This window comes from Amblyomma americanum, chromosome 7 (genome assembly GCF_052857255.1).
Source record: "Amblyomma americanum isolate KBUSLIRL-KWMA chromosome 7, ASM5285725v1, whole genome shotgun sequence".
NCBI classification, from domain to species: domain Eukaryota; kingdom Metazoa; phylum Arthropoda; class Arachnida; order Ixodida; family Ixodidae; genus Amblyomma; species Amblyomma americanum.
The window spans coordinates 29,597,756-29,616,732 of record NC_135503.1 but is presented as its reverse complement, the minus strand read 5'-3'; the positions used below and the strand labels follow the sequence as shown (position 1 = coordinate 29,616,732).

Genomic DNA, 18,977 nt, shown 5'->3' with positions numbered 1-18,977 from the left:
AAGCCTCCCAGTGGCGCCGACTCCAGACCCGAACTGCTCCCTACCCTATTCTCCTTCATGCCTGCTACCCCGATCAATTCCTTTCTTCCTGTAAGCTCTGCAAGAAATCGGGAGACTTCCTTCACGTCCTCCTCACATGTCCTACCTTCCCACACCCTCCATCCCCAACCACGGCAGTCTTACTGGGAGACTCTCCTGGCCAGTTCCGCTGCTGCTGACCAGCGCCGGATAATTACAGACGCCCTGTAAGGGCAGCCCCCTAAGGGTTGCCTCGTGCCATGTTAGGGGGTTTGCACCCCTCTGGCAATAAAATCCCTTATTGCTAGACAGATACTGCGCCATTTCCTTTCCCCAAAAACCAATTTTCAATTCTTTGACAGCTCTCAACTTCCCTTCTAGAAAAAATTGAAAATTGGTTTCGAGGAAAGGTGCATTAACTATCTGACCTATCTGGATGGTCACCAGCAGCCTGAGGAAGGCATAGAGGGAGTGAAAGAAAAGCAAGAGGTGCTGTAGTGCATGGCTTTGGAATAATTTGGACCACTTGGGGATCTTGCACTGGCATCCCAGAGCACCCTGCAGAACTTCCTCTCTCCACAGGTCTGAGCTGTGCTGGGAGCTGATGTGGACCTCCGACTACAACCTATTTTCACCGGGCCCTTTACTATCCCTCTAATAAGTTATGTCAGTGACCAGCAGGTGTCCTGAAAACGTGTAGGGAGCTTTAAACTGCTGGGTAGCACTAATGCTCTTTCCACATACTTATAAGGCCTATTTGCTTTAATAACTACAGTGCCTGTCCTCTCTTTTGCGAAGCAGAGGCAGGGCTGCTTCTGCTTGCCTGCTGCTTGGCGCTTGGCTTGTTGCTAGTGTAAAAATGTTTTTTTTTTTTTTGATTTTATGGGGGTTTAACGTCCCAAAGCGACTCAGGCTATGAGAGACGCCGTAGTGAAAGGCTCCGGAAATTTCGACCACCTGGGGTTCTTTAACGTGCATTGACATCGTACAGTAAACGGGCCTCTAGAATTTCACCTCCATCGAAATTCGACCGCCGCGGCCGGGATCGAACCCGCGTCTTTCGGGCCAGCAGCCGAGCGCCATAACCACTCGGCCACCGCGGCAGCTTGCTAGTGTAAAAATGACAAAATTTCATCTGCCACCATACGCAGGCTTTACGGAATCAAGTGATTATCGGATGGACATGCTATAATCTCAGAGGTGCATTTAGCGTAGCAAAACCTGATTTATCTTCCTGTAGAATTCAGGTGCACCACCTTGTTTAAGACATGAACCATATCGTGAAAAAAAGGAACTGTTGTGGGGATGGGACCAATTTCTGGCTAAGGATGTTTGCAGTTTTCTTTTACGCATAAATAGCATTCCGCTGTTAGATGTGAAAAACTGTTAACCATGTAGTACATTGGTACCACAAGCTTCATTGGCTGCTAATTGTGACATGGGATGTGTCAGCGTGTTATGTTTCATTCAGTGCAGATGTCACATGGGTACTATTGTATCGGGACAATGAAACCCTCAGCGTAGAAGACTGGTCACTGCATCACTGCTACAAAGAGGGCACCAATGCAGCATGCCATTGGTGTTATGAACAGCTGCTGTCATTATTCTGTGGTGGCATGCTGAGACTTAAGAACATTGTTGGCAGAAGTACACCACCACTGGTCGGTGACATATCGAGTGATATACTCCTTGGATGAGAGGACACTTCAAAATTTGGCCCGGGCATAACATCCCTATGTTCCATCATTTAATATCAAGGCTACAGTTAAGGACGCAAGACTTACTAAACACACCTTGTAAAATCTCTTCTTTCCCTCACTTTTTTGTCTGAACAGAGAATGGGAGCAGCACAAGCAGTCACTGCAATTGAAGCACATTGCTGTGTCTGCCACCTCTGTATCGCCTTAGATTGGTAACAAGTGTTACCTTTTCCCTGCCTGTCACAGGCGATGTGAAAGCATTGCAGACTTGAGCCTAAACCACTTATTTGCTTCGCAAACAAGGCTTCAGCCAAGCTTTTGCAGTCTGTCTTCAGCATCAGCCTAAAATTAGAAAAAAAGTGCCTTCTAGTTTGGATAAAAACACAAGATTCTTTTCAAAATGTGTTCTGCTGACAAAGCAAGGGTTCATCAGTGCCAGCATGAAGAAGACCTAAAGCAGAGTTAATGTGGGTGCTTAAATATTTAAGATAAAAAAAAGACTCAGACAATGAACGATTATGATGAGCATGATGAATGCTGATTCCCGCTGCAACTTCAGATGACTTCATGCTAATTTTGACTTCCAACTGCAGGACAGGCTGTGCAATTTTTCGGATTCTCAAGCAACTCAAATGGCATATACAGAATGAGAAAGGAGCACACCAGCAAGAAAAAGTTAGCATAATCTTATTCAGTCATCCAGATATAGCGAAACAAGCCAAAAGTCCTCAGTCTCAACAACAGTGCCAAACATCAAGAGATAAAATGCAGACAGCAGCCTGTGCAACATGTATCAGGGTAGTTTTGGCACATGAAAACTCATCAAACTCATCAGCAGACTCTTGCAGCACACTGATCTGCTGAGTTTGTGCAAGACTGCTATTCTTTCATATATGTACATGGAACTATGTTTACAGACTGCCTCTTTCAGGCAGGAATAAACTGATCAGGTGGCCCACGTCGGGTGGCCCATGGCCACACTAACTTCACAGTACAGACAATACTTTTTACACCATACGGTAACTATGCAGCACAGTAGGAATATCATAGAGCACCAGTATAAAATTCATTGGTCTATTTACATCCCACTAGACTGTCAAAGCAAACAGCAAAATTGCAACTTCAACACCGCATGAAATCGTTGGGCTCTTCGTTGATGATTACCTCTTCTAGTTACCAACAGCTCTTGATATATACTGCTGAGGTGCAGGAAATGTGATGGCAAATGTGCAATTCACACAGTTCTAAAAGCATAAATGTGCACCCCAACCTGATGTGTGCATGCATCTATACAAGTAGTGCAAGCAAGGAGACTTGAGCTGCCAAGTCATAGCACAATTTGTCGCAGTCGCGACAGTTGTCCATCCACAGGTAATGCATCAAAGCAAGTTAGCACAATTTGTCGCAGTCGTGACAGTTGTCCATCCACAGGTAACGCACCAAAGAAAGTGTTAATGCACCCACAGCAAAACATAAATAAAACAAACATGGCAAGAGCAATGCACCCTTCCCGAAGACAAATCTTTCCAGCTACAGTGTAAGAGGCTGTACTTGAAAAACAGTCTGCACATTTTTCACCCTGAAAGTGACAGTGTCAAGTATAATGTAAACTTAACTTTCTCAAACAAAAGGCGCAATACAATTGTTGAGATTTCGTAGCCAAATGTGTACAAATTAAATTTTTCATGCTTGGAGCTACTAAATGCCCTTTTTTAAATCTTCCCAGAGACCAGCAATTTATAGTGGTTACTCAGATGATCATGTCACAAAATAAAGATGGCTACCACCGTGTAGTGTGAGCCTCAAAATAGTGGCTCATGCAGTGGTTAAAAAAAAGAATATTCGCATAACACTGCACAACACACGTTGAGTGCACACAGTGCTTGGCAAGTCACTGACACAAACCTACACAATTTATCCTCCACTCAGCGCTGCAAGCAACTTTTGGAATAGGAAGAAGCCCAGTAAGCTAGAACCTTTTTCTTCCAATGCTGTCACTTAAAGGTTCCTGCTGCTTTTGCAAAGTAAAGATGCATCACATAGCAGAAGAAAAACTATTAGAACAAAGTGGAACATCAGGATGATATGTATTAGCAAACAAATAGAGCGATTACTTTCAGAAGCATTCGTCTACTGTGCGTTAGGTCAATTTTTAAAAACAAGGAACCAAAAATAGAGCAAATTATTCTGATTTTCCATCTCTCTATCTCAACTGCTACCGTATTTACACGATCTTAAGTCAACCTATTTTTCAAAATTTGAAAATCCGAAGTCGGGCGGTCGACTTAAAATCGAAAAGAAAGCATTGCACCATAAATAAAGGGGAGACAATATCAGGCATGCTACAGCGTGGTTGCATTTTTGCTGTGCGGCTCAGTATCACTTTCGGTGCTGGCCTTGAGCAGCTGCTATGTCAACACACAGAACCTGCATCCCCACCCCGCGCAAGGTGGCCGATGGTGGCTGTCGATAAGCAGCAAACCGCACCAGCGCACTCCCCACACGTGGCTGCAGATTGCATCTACTGATAAGCGGTGGCGGCCCGATAACGCATTCGCGTTCTTCTATTCTTAATAGGCGTCGTACAAGTTTTTTTTTTTGTTTACTTTCAACCGCGCAATCTGCGGTCAAGGGAGCGTCAATAGTTGATGGAAGGGCCGCTGTACCAATCGTGGCGGCACCCCCATGCGGAACCGCAGCGGTGCCAGGGAGTGTCGGTAGCCGACGGAAGAGCCGACGCTGCTCACACGTACTTTCTACTTGGCTCTGATGCATTTGACTACTGCCAGCCGTGTTCGACAAGTTTTTAATGTAGTGCTTCGTCATTCATCATTTGTGCTCCGGGTCCGATAAGCGACTGGTGCTCGTTCATGGCTACATTCGAGATGGCTGTCATTCTTTACGCCGAAGAAACGAACTGTACGCCGGGCTGCAAGTACGACGTTCGCAACGGGAGATACAGGTGTGGAATCTGCAGCGAGGCAAAATTTTCAGCTGTTCCATGCGATGTCATGATGTGGCTCTTTGTGAAGTGCGGGATTTCACTTCACGACGAAGAATTGTGGGACCGCAGCAGCGATCACGACGGCAGCGCTAGTGAGGACGATGGCGCAAGTCTGGACGAGTAGTTCAGTGGCTGACATTTTCGTTTTGGAATGTGCCCACGGGCGCTCCCGCGCGCGCCAGCCAATAGCAGCTGGTGATAAGTAGAGGCCGCAGGATAGTGCTATCGCGTTCTATTATTAAAGGCTAAGTGTAAACGACCTTCAAGTTTTTTTTTTCTTTCAGAAATGTGATGTGGGGGGGTCGACTTACAATCGTGTAAATACGGTATTTTTTTTACTACAAAATATTACAACTATTAGAAAATAGAACACGCAGAAAGCAATAGATTTGACCTTCACGACACCACAAATGTCGCATTTCTCTTTTCTATAAATAAGGATAATAACTACAATAGTAAGAACGCCATCCTGAGCCTGGCAATAAACAGAGGAAAGAGCCGGCCCATTTCTAGATCGCACGGCCCTAAAGATGTAATCTCATGTGGCACCAGTGTGCCGCAATTGTCTTTCCTATCGCATTAAATGCAATAAATGCACCTCCAAAGGAACAACCTCCATACAGTCGAAATTAACATACAGCAAAATAAAATCAATACGCTCTTTGAGTCATACGCTCACATTTGCCTGTTTTAATATCCACCCTGGCTCCAATCCAGGTGAAACCAACCACAGCCAATATTTCTGAAGTGCTTTGCCTCCACAGAAAATCTTGACAGTTCCTATCCAGTGTGAAAACCTGACCCCAGAGACACATCTCTGGCAGGACTGGACAGCATAACTAACTGTGGAGGAGCGAATGAGTGCATAGCTAAAGCGATACACCAATTCATGCCTTACACTGCTTTACAGCTTTTTCTAATGCCTACCAAGTTTGACAGTAAATGCCGGGCACCACCTTCAGCGTTCCTTCTATGCAGTACAACAACTATTACCGTCACCACTACCTGAAAGCTATGCACGTACGCTGTCATATACACAGCACAGGCAGAGTTAGCTCTGTAAAGGCACAGCAACGGTAATGATACAGTGGCAATGCCAAATGCTCTCTACCAACATGGGCCTACCAAGGTGCATACCTATGCGCCTGCTTTTGGAACGCAACCATCAAAAAGTGATGCCTAGTATCACTCCAAGTACATTTTCTGTCGCAGCTGGCTTGCTCAGGCAAGACAGAGAAGGAAATCAAAGAACATAACATTGCAATCACTTTTCGGCCACACTTGAGGAGACATGCGAAAGAATAGGTTTGAACGTGGGGGAAAAGGAACTGAAGCTGCTGCAAAATCAGAGGCCCACGGCAGTGACAGGGCCATTGGTCACGCCAGCACACCCGCATTCTGGAGAACCTGGAGCTCCTGAGCGGTGTGGTGTTCAGAGAACTTCGAGTAGAAGGGCTGCTGGGAAAGGCCACGGAGGAACTGAACGAGGCACGACTGCAGATCCATGCGTGAAATCGGGTCAGCCGCGGCGTCGGGATCGTCACTGTCATCCTGGCCATCCAGGTCGTACCCTGCAGACAACATGGCAAACACCTCTTTTCCAGACGTCTCCTTGCGGGGAGCCAAACAACTCTGGTAATGCACAAATCTGGTAGAACGGCTACCTTGGACTGAGGCAAACAAAGCACTAGGCAAAGGTATTCCAAGCTACTCCAGGTGTAATAAGTTCATTTTTGAACTGCTCTGTTGTTGAGACTAGTTTTCCTACGGTCTGCACCTTCAGCCATTGCAGGTAAAGATAGCATGATCTAGTTCAACCTGAATGCACTTTGGTTTTATAGGCCCTGAACAATATTATGCCATGAGAAAAATTACTAGAGAAGCACCAAGCTACAGACAGATAGGCTTCAAGTAATCAAGAAAAAAAAAAAGAGACGGGACTAACATACCAGCGTAGTCTGAGGCAGGTGCGAAATGGCTCATTATGTGCTGAGCTCCATCTCCATCCATGTCACCTTCATCCTCCCATTCTTCATCCTAGCGTGGAAAAATCGAAGAGACCCAAACTAAGTTTTCAACAATCCCTGTATAGCTGGACACCAAGTCTGCACTCAAACCATGGAGAGTCAGACAGACTGCAAGAGGCTTCGCAATGAAGGCTCCAGGACAACCTTAAGAAAGTCCTGCTTCACTGGACTTGCACAGTTCAAACTACTGACATTAACCTTATCACTGTTCACAATAGAGGGCAGAAATATAACTCCGAACATGCTACATAATGATATGGGAGAAAGGTGCATGCACTATCGCCATCGAAATATTACGGAGCGCATGTTCTCGGAAAAAAATTTCATTGCAGCTCTACCCCTTGCAGCTGAGTAGTGTGGAATTGTTGCCAGCAAATAGAGCATGCGTGTACCTTCATGCTATGATGCATTTCAGGGGACTGGATTACGTGACTGCTCTGAAATAATTGTTTTACCACACCCACGTCACGTAAACTTTTGATCGCAATATTATATCAAATTCAACTGCGCCACAATCTTCCACATTACACTTCATAAGACATTTCCAACACCACTGTTTCTCAAAAGCAATATGATGCTGCTCCCGAGTACAGCCGAACCCTATTGCATCGAACTAAGTTACATCGGATTATCCTTTATATTGCATAACTTCCGAGCACTGTAAAACTGCAATGTGAATGTATAGGAAAATGTACGGCTACATGTACAAATATTAGCAGTAACATCCGATAGATCGAACTTCGGTCAACACCGGACGACTCAAGGAGCTGGATTTCCCTCAGCACTTCACCGGAGGTTAGCTTTCCCGCAGGTCAGATCGACTCAAGAAGCTGGCTTTCCCTCAGCACATCTCCAGAGGTTAGCTTTCTCACATAGACCTGAGGTTCCTACCAGTGCCATTATGGTTCTACGTACTGCGCAGACCAATGATGACTCGGATTTTCCATGACGCAGGCGGTGGGAGCATGGTCAGCCAACCAGAACATGCGATCTTAGTGAGTTGCGCCAGTTGTGCGCGTTTTCATGCAGTTTGCACATATGGTGCGTTGTGCTGCCATCGGCAATTCTCAAGGTTTTCGTTGTCTCTGTGCGCGCGCGCGACGACAGCCGCAAAACAGCAGAACCTCCCCTTTTCCATGAAACTGGAAATCATCAAGTGAGTTGAACGAAATGAGAAGAAATCCGAAGTCGCCGCAGCATATAAGATTCCGAGAAGCACGCTAACACCATTTTGAAGAACAAGGCTGACGTTTGGACTAGTGGAGAAGAGATCTGGTGCTCGCGACACTAGACGTGTACAAATGGTTCCTCACGTTCAGTCACGAAACATTCCCGTTTCCGGCCCCATGTAAGCAGAAAGCAAAGGATTTTGCTTTTGTTCTCAACAAACCTGGTTTCCGCGGTGGCTCCAGTTGGGTGCAGAGCTTTAAAGAACACTAAGAAATTGGCGGAAAAGCTATCACTAGTGAAAGCCCTGCCGTGGACATCGACGCTGTGAACAAATTGATTGAAGAAACTTGGGGTGGCGTCACAGCAAGGTACCAACCCTGTGATATCTCCAACGTAGATGAAACTGCGTTATTTTGGCAGATGCTTCCATGTCGTGACAACAAGTCCCACGGTGGGAAAGTTAACAAGGCTAGAATATCGGTGTTGCTCGCCACCAACATGGATGGATCGACGAAGCTTCGACCACTTGTGAACGGAAAAAGCAAGTCTCCCCGATGCTTGTAGGATGCGCTTTTGGTTCCGGTAACCTATAGATCCAATCGAAATGCGCGGATGACCTGCAAACTTTTTGCTAAGTGGCTGAAGTCTTGGAATAACAACCTGGTAGGCAAAGACTGCAACATCTACCTCCTTGTAGACAACTGCTGCACCCACCACTGCAGTGCTAGTTTCAGGAACACTGAATTTCACTTCCTGCCACCCAACACTACTTCAGTGCTTCAACCCTTGGACTAGGGGATAATCCACGTGGTGAAGGTTGGCTGCAGGAAACGTCTAATTCAAAGGCTCCTACAGAACCTGCGGACTGGAAGTGACCTAAAAATTGACCTCTTAGGCGCTCTGTCTATGCTGAGTGGGTCGTGGAATGTCAAAAACAAAACTATGCAGAACTGCTTCCAAAATTCTGGTCTCTGCTTTCCTGGAGAAGACTGGGGCAGTCGGGTGAGCTCAACGAAGCCGGTGCAGGCCTTGATTTGCGGGACCAGTTGTCTGAATGTCCTGGTGCTATATGTGGTAGGGCAGCCGCAGGCGACTTCGTCTCCGTGGATGACAACGCCGAGACCGTGGAGGAGCTTGCGGATGAAGACATCATTGCAGACGTCGCAGATAACCAGGACACCACCGATGTTAAACTGTGACGAGGACCTGATAGAGCTTGTGTACACGTGTTTCGACATATTCCGTGCACTCAACACGGTTCGCCGCTATTGCACATCGATAGAAGGCTGTGGTCTCAACTTTTTGAGTATTGGTAACAGCGAAAAATGTGTTCTCTCTGAGGCGACGAAGATGAAGAAACAGAAAAAAAATGCACGACTGTTTCGCTTGGTAATTTGCGCAGAGTAAGTGGCTATCATAGCAATAAATTCTTTTACATCTCAATGTGTTTGTATGTTACTAAAATAACTGGTACTGTTATGCCGAAACTACATGTTATATTAAACTCGTAGGCGGGTTCGACTGCATAACAGATAGCTTTCAACAGCAAGAGAGTCAGACTGGCAAGGAGACTTACGAGCAGGGACTACCTGCAGAGTCATTCACGTAAAGATGGAAAAAATGACTGACAAGGAGCCATGAAAAGTGGTGCTGAAGGACATGATGCTCTGAGGGTCAGTACTGCACCTAAAAACTTGGTGCGCAGTGGGACAGCACAAGCAAATTTTTGATATGGTACTGATGCATTCTGTACATGGGCAGCTTAGCACAACTTTACACCATTTTATAGATTTCTATAAACCATCAAGGGAAAAACAAGAAAACATGCCTCAGAGTCGTCTTCTTCCTTTTGCATCATGGCATGGTCCAGACAGTTGCTAAGCTCATGAATCATGAGTTTGTATATTTTAACCAGGACAGGGATTTCCGTCCACTGATCAGGATCTGCAAATGGCATTGAGCAGTTACAAAAATAAAACAAGGAAGCAGAAGTTTACTTCATAATTGAAGTGCACTTAACCAATAATGCAGCTCACAAAAAGCACACCCCATCAATGCAAGACAATGCTATTCAATACCGCCTAAGCACAGGCACCTTTAGACAATGAGAGCCTTTGCAGTTGGTGCCTTTCTTTCATTAAAATTCCCTTTCTTCTCTTTGCAGTTGGCACGTGCACTTTTCAGAGTAAATAGCAACATTTGATAAGCACCAGCGAAATTTGTGGGTGCCAATCATTCTAGGCCTTTACCGAAATCAATGCGCTTGTACTTACGTTTATGACACACTGATATTTGATGTTTTCTAGACACTAGTTAACTATTATTGTATACCGCCAAAAACAACTCCAATCAGTTTTTGTTCCCACTAAAAGTCGATTGTTCGACCTTTTGTAGTCTTGATAGTATGCTTGCGTGGCAGCGATGATGCGTTTACAGCTGAGAAGTGAGCTGCTAGAGGAGTATTACTTTCGCCCACTGTATTAAAACTCATGACAACTGGCTAAAGTGGACAGCAGCATTGGCTAGCCTCACTAATCCACAAGCAGACAAAAAAAGGGCACCTGACGTTATCGAAGTTTGCTTGTGAAAACAGCTTGCGGCATCAATACCTGCATTCAATTTTGCTGGCCTTTTCTAATTTCCAGCAATCAGAATGCCACTTGACCACAGTGTTCCACTGTCATTAGAACGCGGAAATCAATCGATAGCGGCCAGCTTCAATTTGTCCTCTGTGTCTTACTAAAGTCAAATTTTTCTGTTAAGTCAACATATGTAACAATTAGAGCAGGATTCCGTACACTTTATAAAGAAAGCAGAAAAGTGCTAACAAACAAAGCTGTAAAGCACCTCAAAGAACGATACATTTCAGTGGCAATTCCAAATGAATCAAGGCTGCATGGGGCAAGGCGTACTCACTGGTGGCAGCCTTTGACCGTGTTCGAATGCCTTCATTCATGTTGAACACCCGGTCCCCCTTCACACTGATGTCTACCAGCCGAGAGTCGTTGGTCTGAATGCCATGCTCCAGAAGCTTGCACAGTGCCAGGATACTGAAGCGGTTTCCAAGGACGAGTTCAGGAGAATAACAAAAGATTGCAGAAAATTCAAGCACCATTTAGAGCGAGCTTCACTTAATGTTACTGTCAACAACAAGCAACCACACAGATCTAGTTAGTGACACTAGCTACTGGATGGGTTCACTTTGCTTGGTATGTGTACACAGCTACTACAAGTGCCAGGGGTTCAAAGCCAGAATGAAAGACCATTGAAAATGCATGACCTAGCACGTTACACCAAGGTTTTATTAGACTGCATTAAAGAGGAAAGCTTCGAAGCTTCCATTAGTCCTGGTCTGGGGATTGAACCCTGGACCACTGCCTGTCTGAGGCAATCTCTTTGTCAGTTAAGATTACAAGGACAGCTAGCAGACCACAGGGCGAGGCCGAAGTTATCAGGCAAGTAGAACCTTGACGATACGATCCCGGCTGATATGAATTTCGGGATGATACAAATTCATTAAATTCCCTAGCCAGAGTGCATTATGTACAATGTGCAGAAATTCGGATCTTCCAAACACAGGGAACAATGAGCGGTGGTGCGCGACACACACATATCACCAAAGTCACGATCGCCAGCTGCGCTGTACGCACTACCAAGGAGTGAGCAGCACCCGAGCGGCCGTAAATAAATCCTATCAGCAACAGAATAGATCTGCATGAATGCATTTCCCATGCTCCTGCCTATCAAATTAGCTCGTTAAGGATGACACGAAATTTCGGATGATATGAACTTTTTTCGTGGCACCGTGAAAGTTGGTATCGAAATTCTACTTGAAGGGGGAATGATGTGGTGCACATAGGTAAGAGTCAACAATAAACAACAAACCACACCTGCATAAATTTCTGCTGGCGCAGGTATGAATACAAGAAACTGTGTTGGGACCAAAGAAAAGAAAGAAAACTAACGCCCCAGTCCATGCCACAAGGTGTAATGGGCTAGGTGTGAATACGGCTGGAAGAGCACAGCGTGCTTGGTATATGTACATCTCCCCGCGCCCATACCAACCACAGTGCAAAAGCAAAAGCTATTCTTCTTGTCGCACTGCACACGGTGCCTAATTACAAATTCTTCAGGTTCTGGAGTGGCGCGTACTTGGGACGTAGTTAAAGGGGCCCTGAAACACCTTCCGAGGAAAGCACATCAACTCACTTAATCATTGCATTGTGTTGTCACGAAAGCATCAGCCAAATAATACACTTCTACACGCAGCAGAGGACCCACAATCACGCGCGAAAGTTGATGAGCCTTTCCCGGCGACTTTTTCATGCTCGCACCCTCCTCCGTCACTCGCATCTACGCATACATGTTGAGAGGTGGCTACTGGTTAGAGTCTTTCAGACGTCAGACAGCTACCAAGGCCGCGGACAATTAGCCGCGTAAAACCGGCGGGCCAGGAAGCTCTCCCCAGGAGGTGGGGCCGGCAGAGGAGCGCTGACTTCCAGCGTGCAAAATGTGACGAGAGGAGAGGGAAAGGCGCGAAGACGCTGAAGTTCAAATTTTGACCACAGATAACTGTTTCTATAAAGCGCATTAAAAAATTCTTCCTGGACAATATTCGTGAAGCGGCCTGCCTTAACATCCGAGGCATACCGCAACTTTATCAGAGCCCCTTTCAGAGCCCCTTTAACGCACAATTTCAGGTGGAAAATACATGTCGTCGGACAGCTTGCAACCATCCGTACAGCAGGCAGACCAGACCGGAAAGGCCACTTTTGCCAACCAGGACTGTTTTCTTTCACCGTACCCTCTTGACCACCTGCTTCACTGACGACATCCCATTGTTTGCAAACAGAGACAGGTCTACTGAGGCAGTTAAGCGCCTTTCCTTATACTCCATTGGTGTTGAGCAAATGAAAGTGGATACCTCAATTGCACTTTGAGGTACGTGGCAGTGGTGCCCATCTGACGTGTTACACGGCTGTTGTTGTACCCCCTAAATGGTTCTACTAAATAGCTTGCAAAAAGCTATTACAACTTTCACCGAAAAACAAAAAGTCAAATGCTGCATGGCTAGTCCCACCTTTAATCTAGTACCCGAGTCACTCTTAGCTCAAATTCTCCTCTCAACTCACCTCACTTTGTTCTCATAGGCTCCAAAAAAGAGGGCCTGTCGTGAGCACCATTCCGTCAGCACAAAGGCCAGTGCAGACTGACCTGTGGGGCCTGGCACACCAGACAGAAAGTCCAGCACAGCACCCATCTGAGTATGGACCAGGTGTGCAAACACCAGCACCAGGCTCTGCACATGGTAATGAAGTAAAGAACCGCTAAGAGATATGGTACATACCAACATTGCAAAAACACCACTAACAAGTAGGAAGACGGGATAAGTTAGACCACATGCAAAATAGCAAGATAAAAATTACACTGGTCGTCATTATCCTTTAAATTAACGTAACACAGTTCAAAGTCACATGTCACCAGTCGGTTGACAGCTGTTGAAATTGTCTTTCAACATTTTACAAGTTGTTGAGAAAGCTTCTTTCACAGCCATTCACGAAATGCAGCAAATGGGAAGGCGCATCCACAGTGCACTTGAACCATGAAAATGCATATAACACCGAAACCAAAATAAAAAAAGGCAATCTTAGGCATTTTCACACTTACATGCACATTTTCTCTGGCGGTGCGGGCTGGGCAACATTATTTTTCTTTCTTTTTCTCTGCCAAAACTAATATATGTCTTCCTCTGGTACTCTACATCTAAAGAAACCATGTCATCTATCGCTCCCCTCTTTCTTTTTCCCTCACTCTCTTCTCCCTGTCCGTTAACTCACGCTAGCCACAGCTCAGGTGCTTCAAGTTTCGAAGGCAGAGCCCATGGCTAGCAACAACTTTTTACTTAAGTTTTAATTTTATTAAATAAACCACTAATAATAATAATAGTCGAACTTTTGTTCTGAGCACTGGTCATATTAAACAACAAGAATACGTAGGCCTCAATGGGTTCTCTGCATTTTCACCGTACATTCTCCAGACTGCATGTTTCCACATTAACGAGGTGAAAATACAGTAAAACTTCGCTAATTCTAAGTCATAGCACAAAATATAATCTAATTAACATGGTTTTCGAATCAACTGAGCATAGCAAATGGAACTCAGACAAAAAAATTTCATGTGGATACGCGCTACCTATACTGGACAAACTTTGGGAGTATCATTTATTGCCGCGAAAAAGTCTACACCTCCCCCCCCCCGTAGCTCCTGCTGGCAAAAAAAAAAAAAAAGTTGGCTCCAAATACAAATCGGCGCAACTCCCTCCTTATTGTCACACCTCCGAACTTTGTTCTGTAGTTTACTGCTAGATGGAATCACAGCACGCGTGCAACTCAAAGCAATACTAAACAATTAGCAATGCGATCACAAAGACAGCAGTCTGAAGCCAATGCGGATGAAAAAAAAACAAGTGTTTCATCTTGCCTTCCATATTCGATGCGGCTTTATATATAGTGGCACACAAAACACTAACAGTTTTGTAGTCTCGGTTCTCGGTGAAATGCATGCCCCAGAGATTACCGAAGTTTGCTCTCACGCTACCGATCACTCGTCCAAGGAAGTGACCGCCAGCACGACTGAAACAGGTAAATGGCATTTAATTCGTATTTCCTTTAGCGGAACTGATCTGCATACAAATTAACGACTTTTTTTTATTCCTTGTGGCTTGTGCATCCTGATGTAAATGGGCATAGGCACGGGGCAGCACCTGCCATCACAGGGCAGTGGCACATTGCTTAACCACTGCACCAAGAGTGGTATGAGGGCTCCCAGGGATCTATCAATGTAAAGTAGAAAATGGCCAATTCCACACACATGGGCAGACCCTTAAGGTGCAGCTTAAAGGACTAAAAAAACACAAAATTTTTGCATACATGAAGCACCCCGTGGTATTCGCCTATGACTGCTAAATAACTTATGATTGAATTTCTTCTTGAGATTGTTTTGGTTCCATCAACTGAATGATGGCTGTGACATGTGGTTGAACTTTAGGTCACATGAGGCACAAAAAGCAGCAATATAACTGCCGATAGATTGTTTGCTGTAATTCTACCTCTTGAAGCAGGCTGGTTCAAGTGCTGTAGTGAGTTAAAACTAAGTAGTACCAGCGTTTATATTGCAGTTTTTCCGTGCCTCACGTGACGTAAAGCTCAACAGCTCCTCACAGCAATTGTTTGGTTGATGAAACCGAAACACCATGACAGAAGAAATTCAATTATACAGTAAAAGCTCGTTAATTCGAACTACACTACTTGGTCCGGCCAAGCTCCATAAAGATCTCTGTATAAAAAAGCCCATTAATTCGAAAGCGAGTCGGTTCCGCTACGGATAATTCGAACTACGCGCCGCCGCGCCTGGACGGCTTGGCACACAACACGTGGCCAAAAAAAAAAAAAAAAGCACCTCCGCATAGCTAGAGGCTGTGCGCGCCCTAAATGGGGACAGAAGATGGAACCAGATAAAACCGCGGAAGAGTGGGTAAAGCCTAAATGGCGCCATCACCGGCGTGGCGGTTGCCTACCCTCACTTCCGTGCAGCCTCCAAAACTTGCAACTAAATACTAGTTAATTCGACCCCTGTTAATTCGGAAATACGGATAAGTACTGTCGGCGCAGCCCCAGCAGCCAATGCCTATGAAATGCTATGACTTCGGATGGGCGCTACAAATCACATGTGAAAAACTTTTTTTTTCATTGCGAGTGTCGTCTATCCTTCCACCCATCTGTCGCCAACGGAAGCACGCGTTCAGCCGCGATCATGACGCCGGCTGTTAGCATCGACTGGTGGTCAGCCATTGGCTGGAAGCGGCCAGCGTGAGCTATCAGCGCGGACCAATCAGGGCGCGACCACGTCTGACTTCCGCCCGCTTCTAGTACATGGCCACGCCTACCGAAGCGGCCTCTCGCTTCACCACGAACTCGTCGTTGCCGTTACACTATGCCTCATGTTCATGGCAAACAAAAGTCGCACGAAGCTTTCGCTTTGTCTGAAGATGCCCGCAGCACAAAATTTTAGTGATTAAACACGCCAGATTTTCAAAGCTGCTAGGCTTAGCCACAACGCGTCGGTTGACACTGGGAAGCGCGGGAGGTTCAAACAGGTTAACTATTTTGGTTCAGAAAGGGGTCACAAAGAATAATTCATCCTCTCTGTCGTCATTGAAGAAATAATAGCTTTGAAAATGCACAGCTGTTCTTTCCGGCATATTACTAAGCATATGGAATCACGCTGTTCCTAAATCCTGGCGGCAGCCGTCCGTTTTCCGCTGCTTGTGGTGCTGCACGGCGGCGGTGCGTCAGCGTTCCGCTGCGCCGCTCAAAATCCGCAGCGCAAGTTTGCTCCATGTGGGTCGCCTTTAAGGCGAACGTACTGAAAATGAGGCTTGCACAACCGGACAAGCGCTGGCACTGCAAAGTTCGCCTCTCCCCTCTCCCCCTTGCTAGAGCATCTTGGCGCACTACCAAGAAATGTGTTGTGGGCCGTGACGGTGCGAAACAGAGGGAAGCGTTAACGACTGACGCTTTTTTTTTCAAATTCTTAGGCAGAAATCGGGTGGATGGGTTCATTACGCGAGTAAATATGGTACATATACCATAATGCAAATGGTTCTTGTCAGTTTTTTCGAGGCCAGACGTCTATGACAGACTTTTTCGCAAAGAAAAAGTTTTTTGTTTCAACAAGAAACTGTCTTTAAAGCTGTGGTCCACTTACTACGAACTTCGGGGTATAATGAACGGACGCCGCGTGATGCTCATGTTCGTTATAAACGGGCTCGACTGTACCATACAAAGATCCATGCATTCTAATTGCCTAATGCATCATTTTAAACAAGAAATCATGAAATAACATTAGGTGAAGTGTCCCCTCCAGTTTTTTCTTTTGTTTTCCCCTAATGATGGTAGTGTACCCATCGCTGCTGCCATCAGAGGCAAAAATGATAGACTTGAATGAATAGCCACAGCCACATGCTCCCACCTGAATGACACTGAGGGTCTCGCTCTGCTGCAGTTTGCTGAGCACAGCTCGAAGCAGCAGTTCAGTGCCTTCGCCAAGTGAAGCACCAGCCTTCAAAATGAGCACCGACACGAGACGGCCCACGAACATGGCTGCTGACTCTGGCGTCTTGGGGTCTAATAGATGCTGGGCAACCTGGGGACCAACAGAGAGCACTGTTTGATCAAAACGGGGTTCAAGCTGCCGGATTAATTCCTCCATCTGATCATGAAGACCAAAGTGTGCTCATCAGAAATAGTGTTGACAATGGGTACTTCTGAATACACAAGGGCACCTCTGCCTACCGTTCCTCTCTCTGCTTCAAATCTCAATGGTAACATTGCTGTTACAGCTTTGCAATACATAGTCATTATGGTCAAATACAACTCAGGGAAACAATGGTGGCAACCTGTTGCCGTAAGGTTGCAGTCAACTGCCTTACACATGCTTGTGTGCACCTGCTAGCAGCTGTTAGGTCGACACCAGTGGCTGGAGGAATTAGCCACTTCATTCTTTAGTATCCAACTATATTATTGTGCAACCAGCAATACCTTGGTGTGACAGCACATGGCAACATGCACCAGGGACTTGTATGGGCACCCCTTGGAGAGGGTGGTTGGGTTAGGAGGGGAGAGGTTCAATATACACAACATCCTTCATGAACTCTCTTAAGTGAAAAAAAAAAAAAAAGGACAGTCAATGAGGTTTTCCCATGAAAATCTCTCGCTCATGCACTTAAGCTAGAACTGCCTAGTACACGCTCTGGAATGCAGCAAAGTGTGCCATTACAGACACAGATCAATGCCACTAAATCGTGATGCAAATTCAAAAGAACATGAATAGCCTAAGGGGAAAGAAGTGGATGAAATCCTTTTACCTTTACCACATAGTACAGCCCAGTCTGGCCTTGCTCATCTCGCCAGGCTGCAACCTGTTCGTATGCGACTGACACGTATGCTCGGATGCACTCTCCACCATTCTGCAAAGAGAAAATGCAATGTGTACCATGACTCAATATAGCTGAATGACGATGATTATGATTTTATATTATTTATTTTTACCGAAAAGAGTACCAAAATGGTAATTCTGTACCCGTGCTGCCATCTGTCAGCAAACCAACCAACCCCCCCCCCCCCCCCCCAAAAAAAATGCTTTGGACGAGCCCTAAACTACTAGCCTTTCCTACTATCTACTAGTTTAGCCTACTAGCTAAACTACTAGTTTGGACTAGCCTTAAACAGGGCATAGAGTACCAGGAAACACATGACAAGCTGGAGTCATAATGAGCCAGAAATGACAGTCTGCTTATGGCAAGCCTGGCTTGCCCAAGTCTGCTAGGAGGTTAATGGAGCAAGAGCAGCTTGGACAAAGAGAACCGTGGCTAACACATCTTGGTCTGCATGAAGTGGGGTCAAAGACACATCAGCCTGCCTTTCTGACAAACTTGGCATGACTTTCTAAATCTGCCCAACTTAAAAGAAGTGCACAGAATATAAGAATGTGCCCAAGCTTATGGCCTACATCAGTAAACCAGAAAAGTGACTAACAAAGATGACAGAGCTCAGCAACAAAACATTGATTATGCAATCAAACATTTATTAGCACCTCTCACTCTTCGTCACAAGAGACGTGGGAGCAACGTTAAATAAAGAATGGTCACAACACTCACACTCCTAGAGAAACAGTGCTTAAGAGCAGAATGCACCTAATACCATTGCTATGCAAGGCTTAAAAGCTCACTGGCGATTATCAATCAATCAATCAATCAGTTTATTCTGCACTGCAAGGACACTACAGATTCAGGCCTGCCAAAGCCTCATTGGGCTTGTATGGCAGCGCCTGGAAGGTAGCGAGAAGTCGCAACAGAAAAGTAGGACAGCAATAAAACACTAACTCTCTAATGATACTCTAATGCGAATCTTCAACACGTGCTGAGATAATTTTGTTTCATAAATTAAGGTAAAAAAATTGAGGGACATGTATATGCGCACAGTTATACACTCGAGTCCA

General features: G+C 45.5%; 1 protein-coding gene across 1 annotated transcript in view; it reads right to left on the bottom strand.

The window, feature by feature from the left end:
* Positions 1-2,388: 2,388 nt before the first annotated feature.
* Positions 2,389-18,977, bottom strand: part of Ipo9 (Importin 9) — a 35,905-nt gene continuing 19,316 nt past the window's right edge. Inside the window, exons 19-25 of the mRNA XM_077631618.1 lie at positions 17,845-17,946; positions 16,950-17,123; positions 13,052-13,218; positions 10,836-10,969; positions 9,748-9,863; positions 6,672-6,759; positions 2,389-6,293 (exon numbers count right to left, since the gene is read on the bottom strand). Of these exons, the coding sequence (XP_077487744.1) occupies positions 6,100-6,293; positions 6,672-6,759; positions 9,748-9,863; positions 10,836-10,969; positions 13,052-13,218; positions 16,950-17,123; positions 17,845-17,946 (975 nt within the window). The 3' untranslated portion in view covers positions 2,389-6,099. The remainder of the gene's footprint in view (positions 6,294-6,671; positions 6,760-9,747; positions 9,864-10,835; positions 10,970-13,051; positions 13,219-16,949; positions 17,124-17,844; positions 17,947-18,977) is intronic.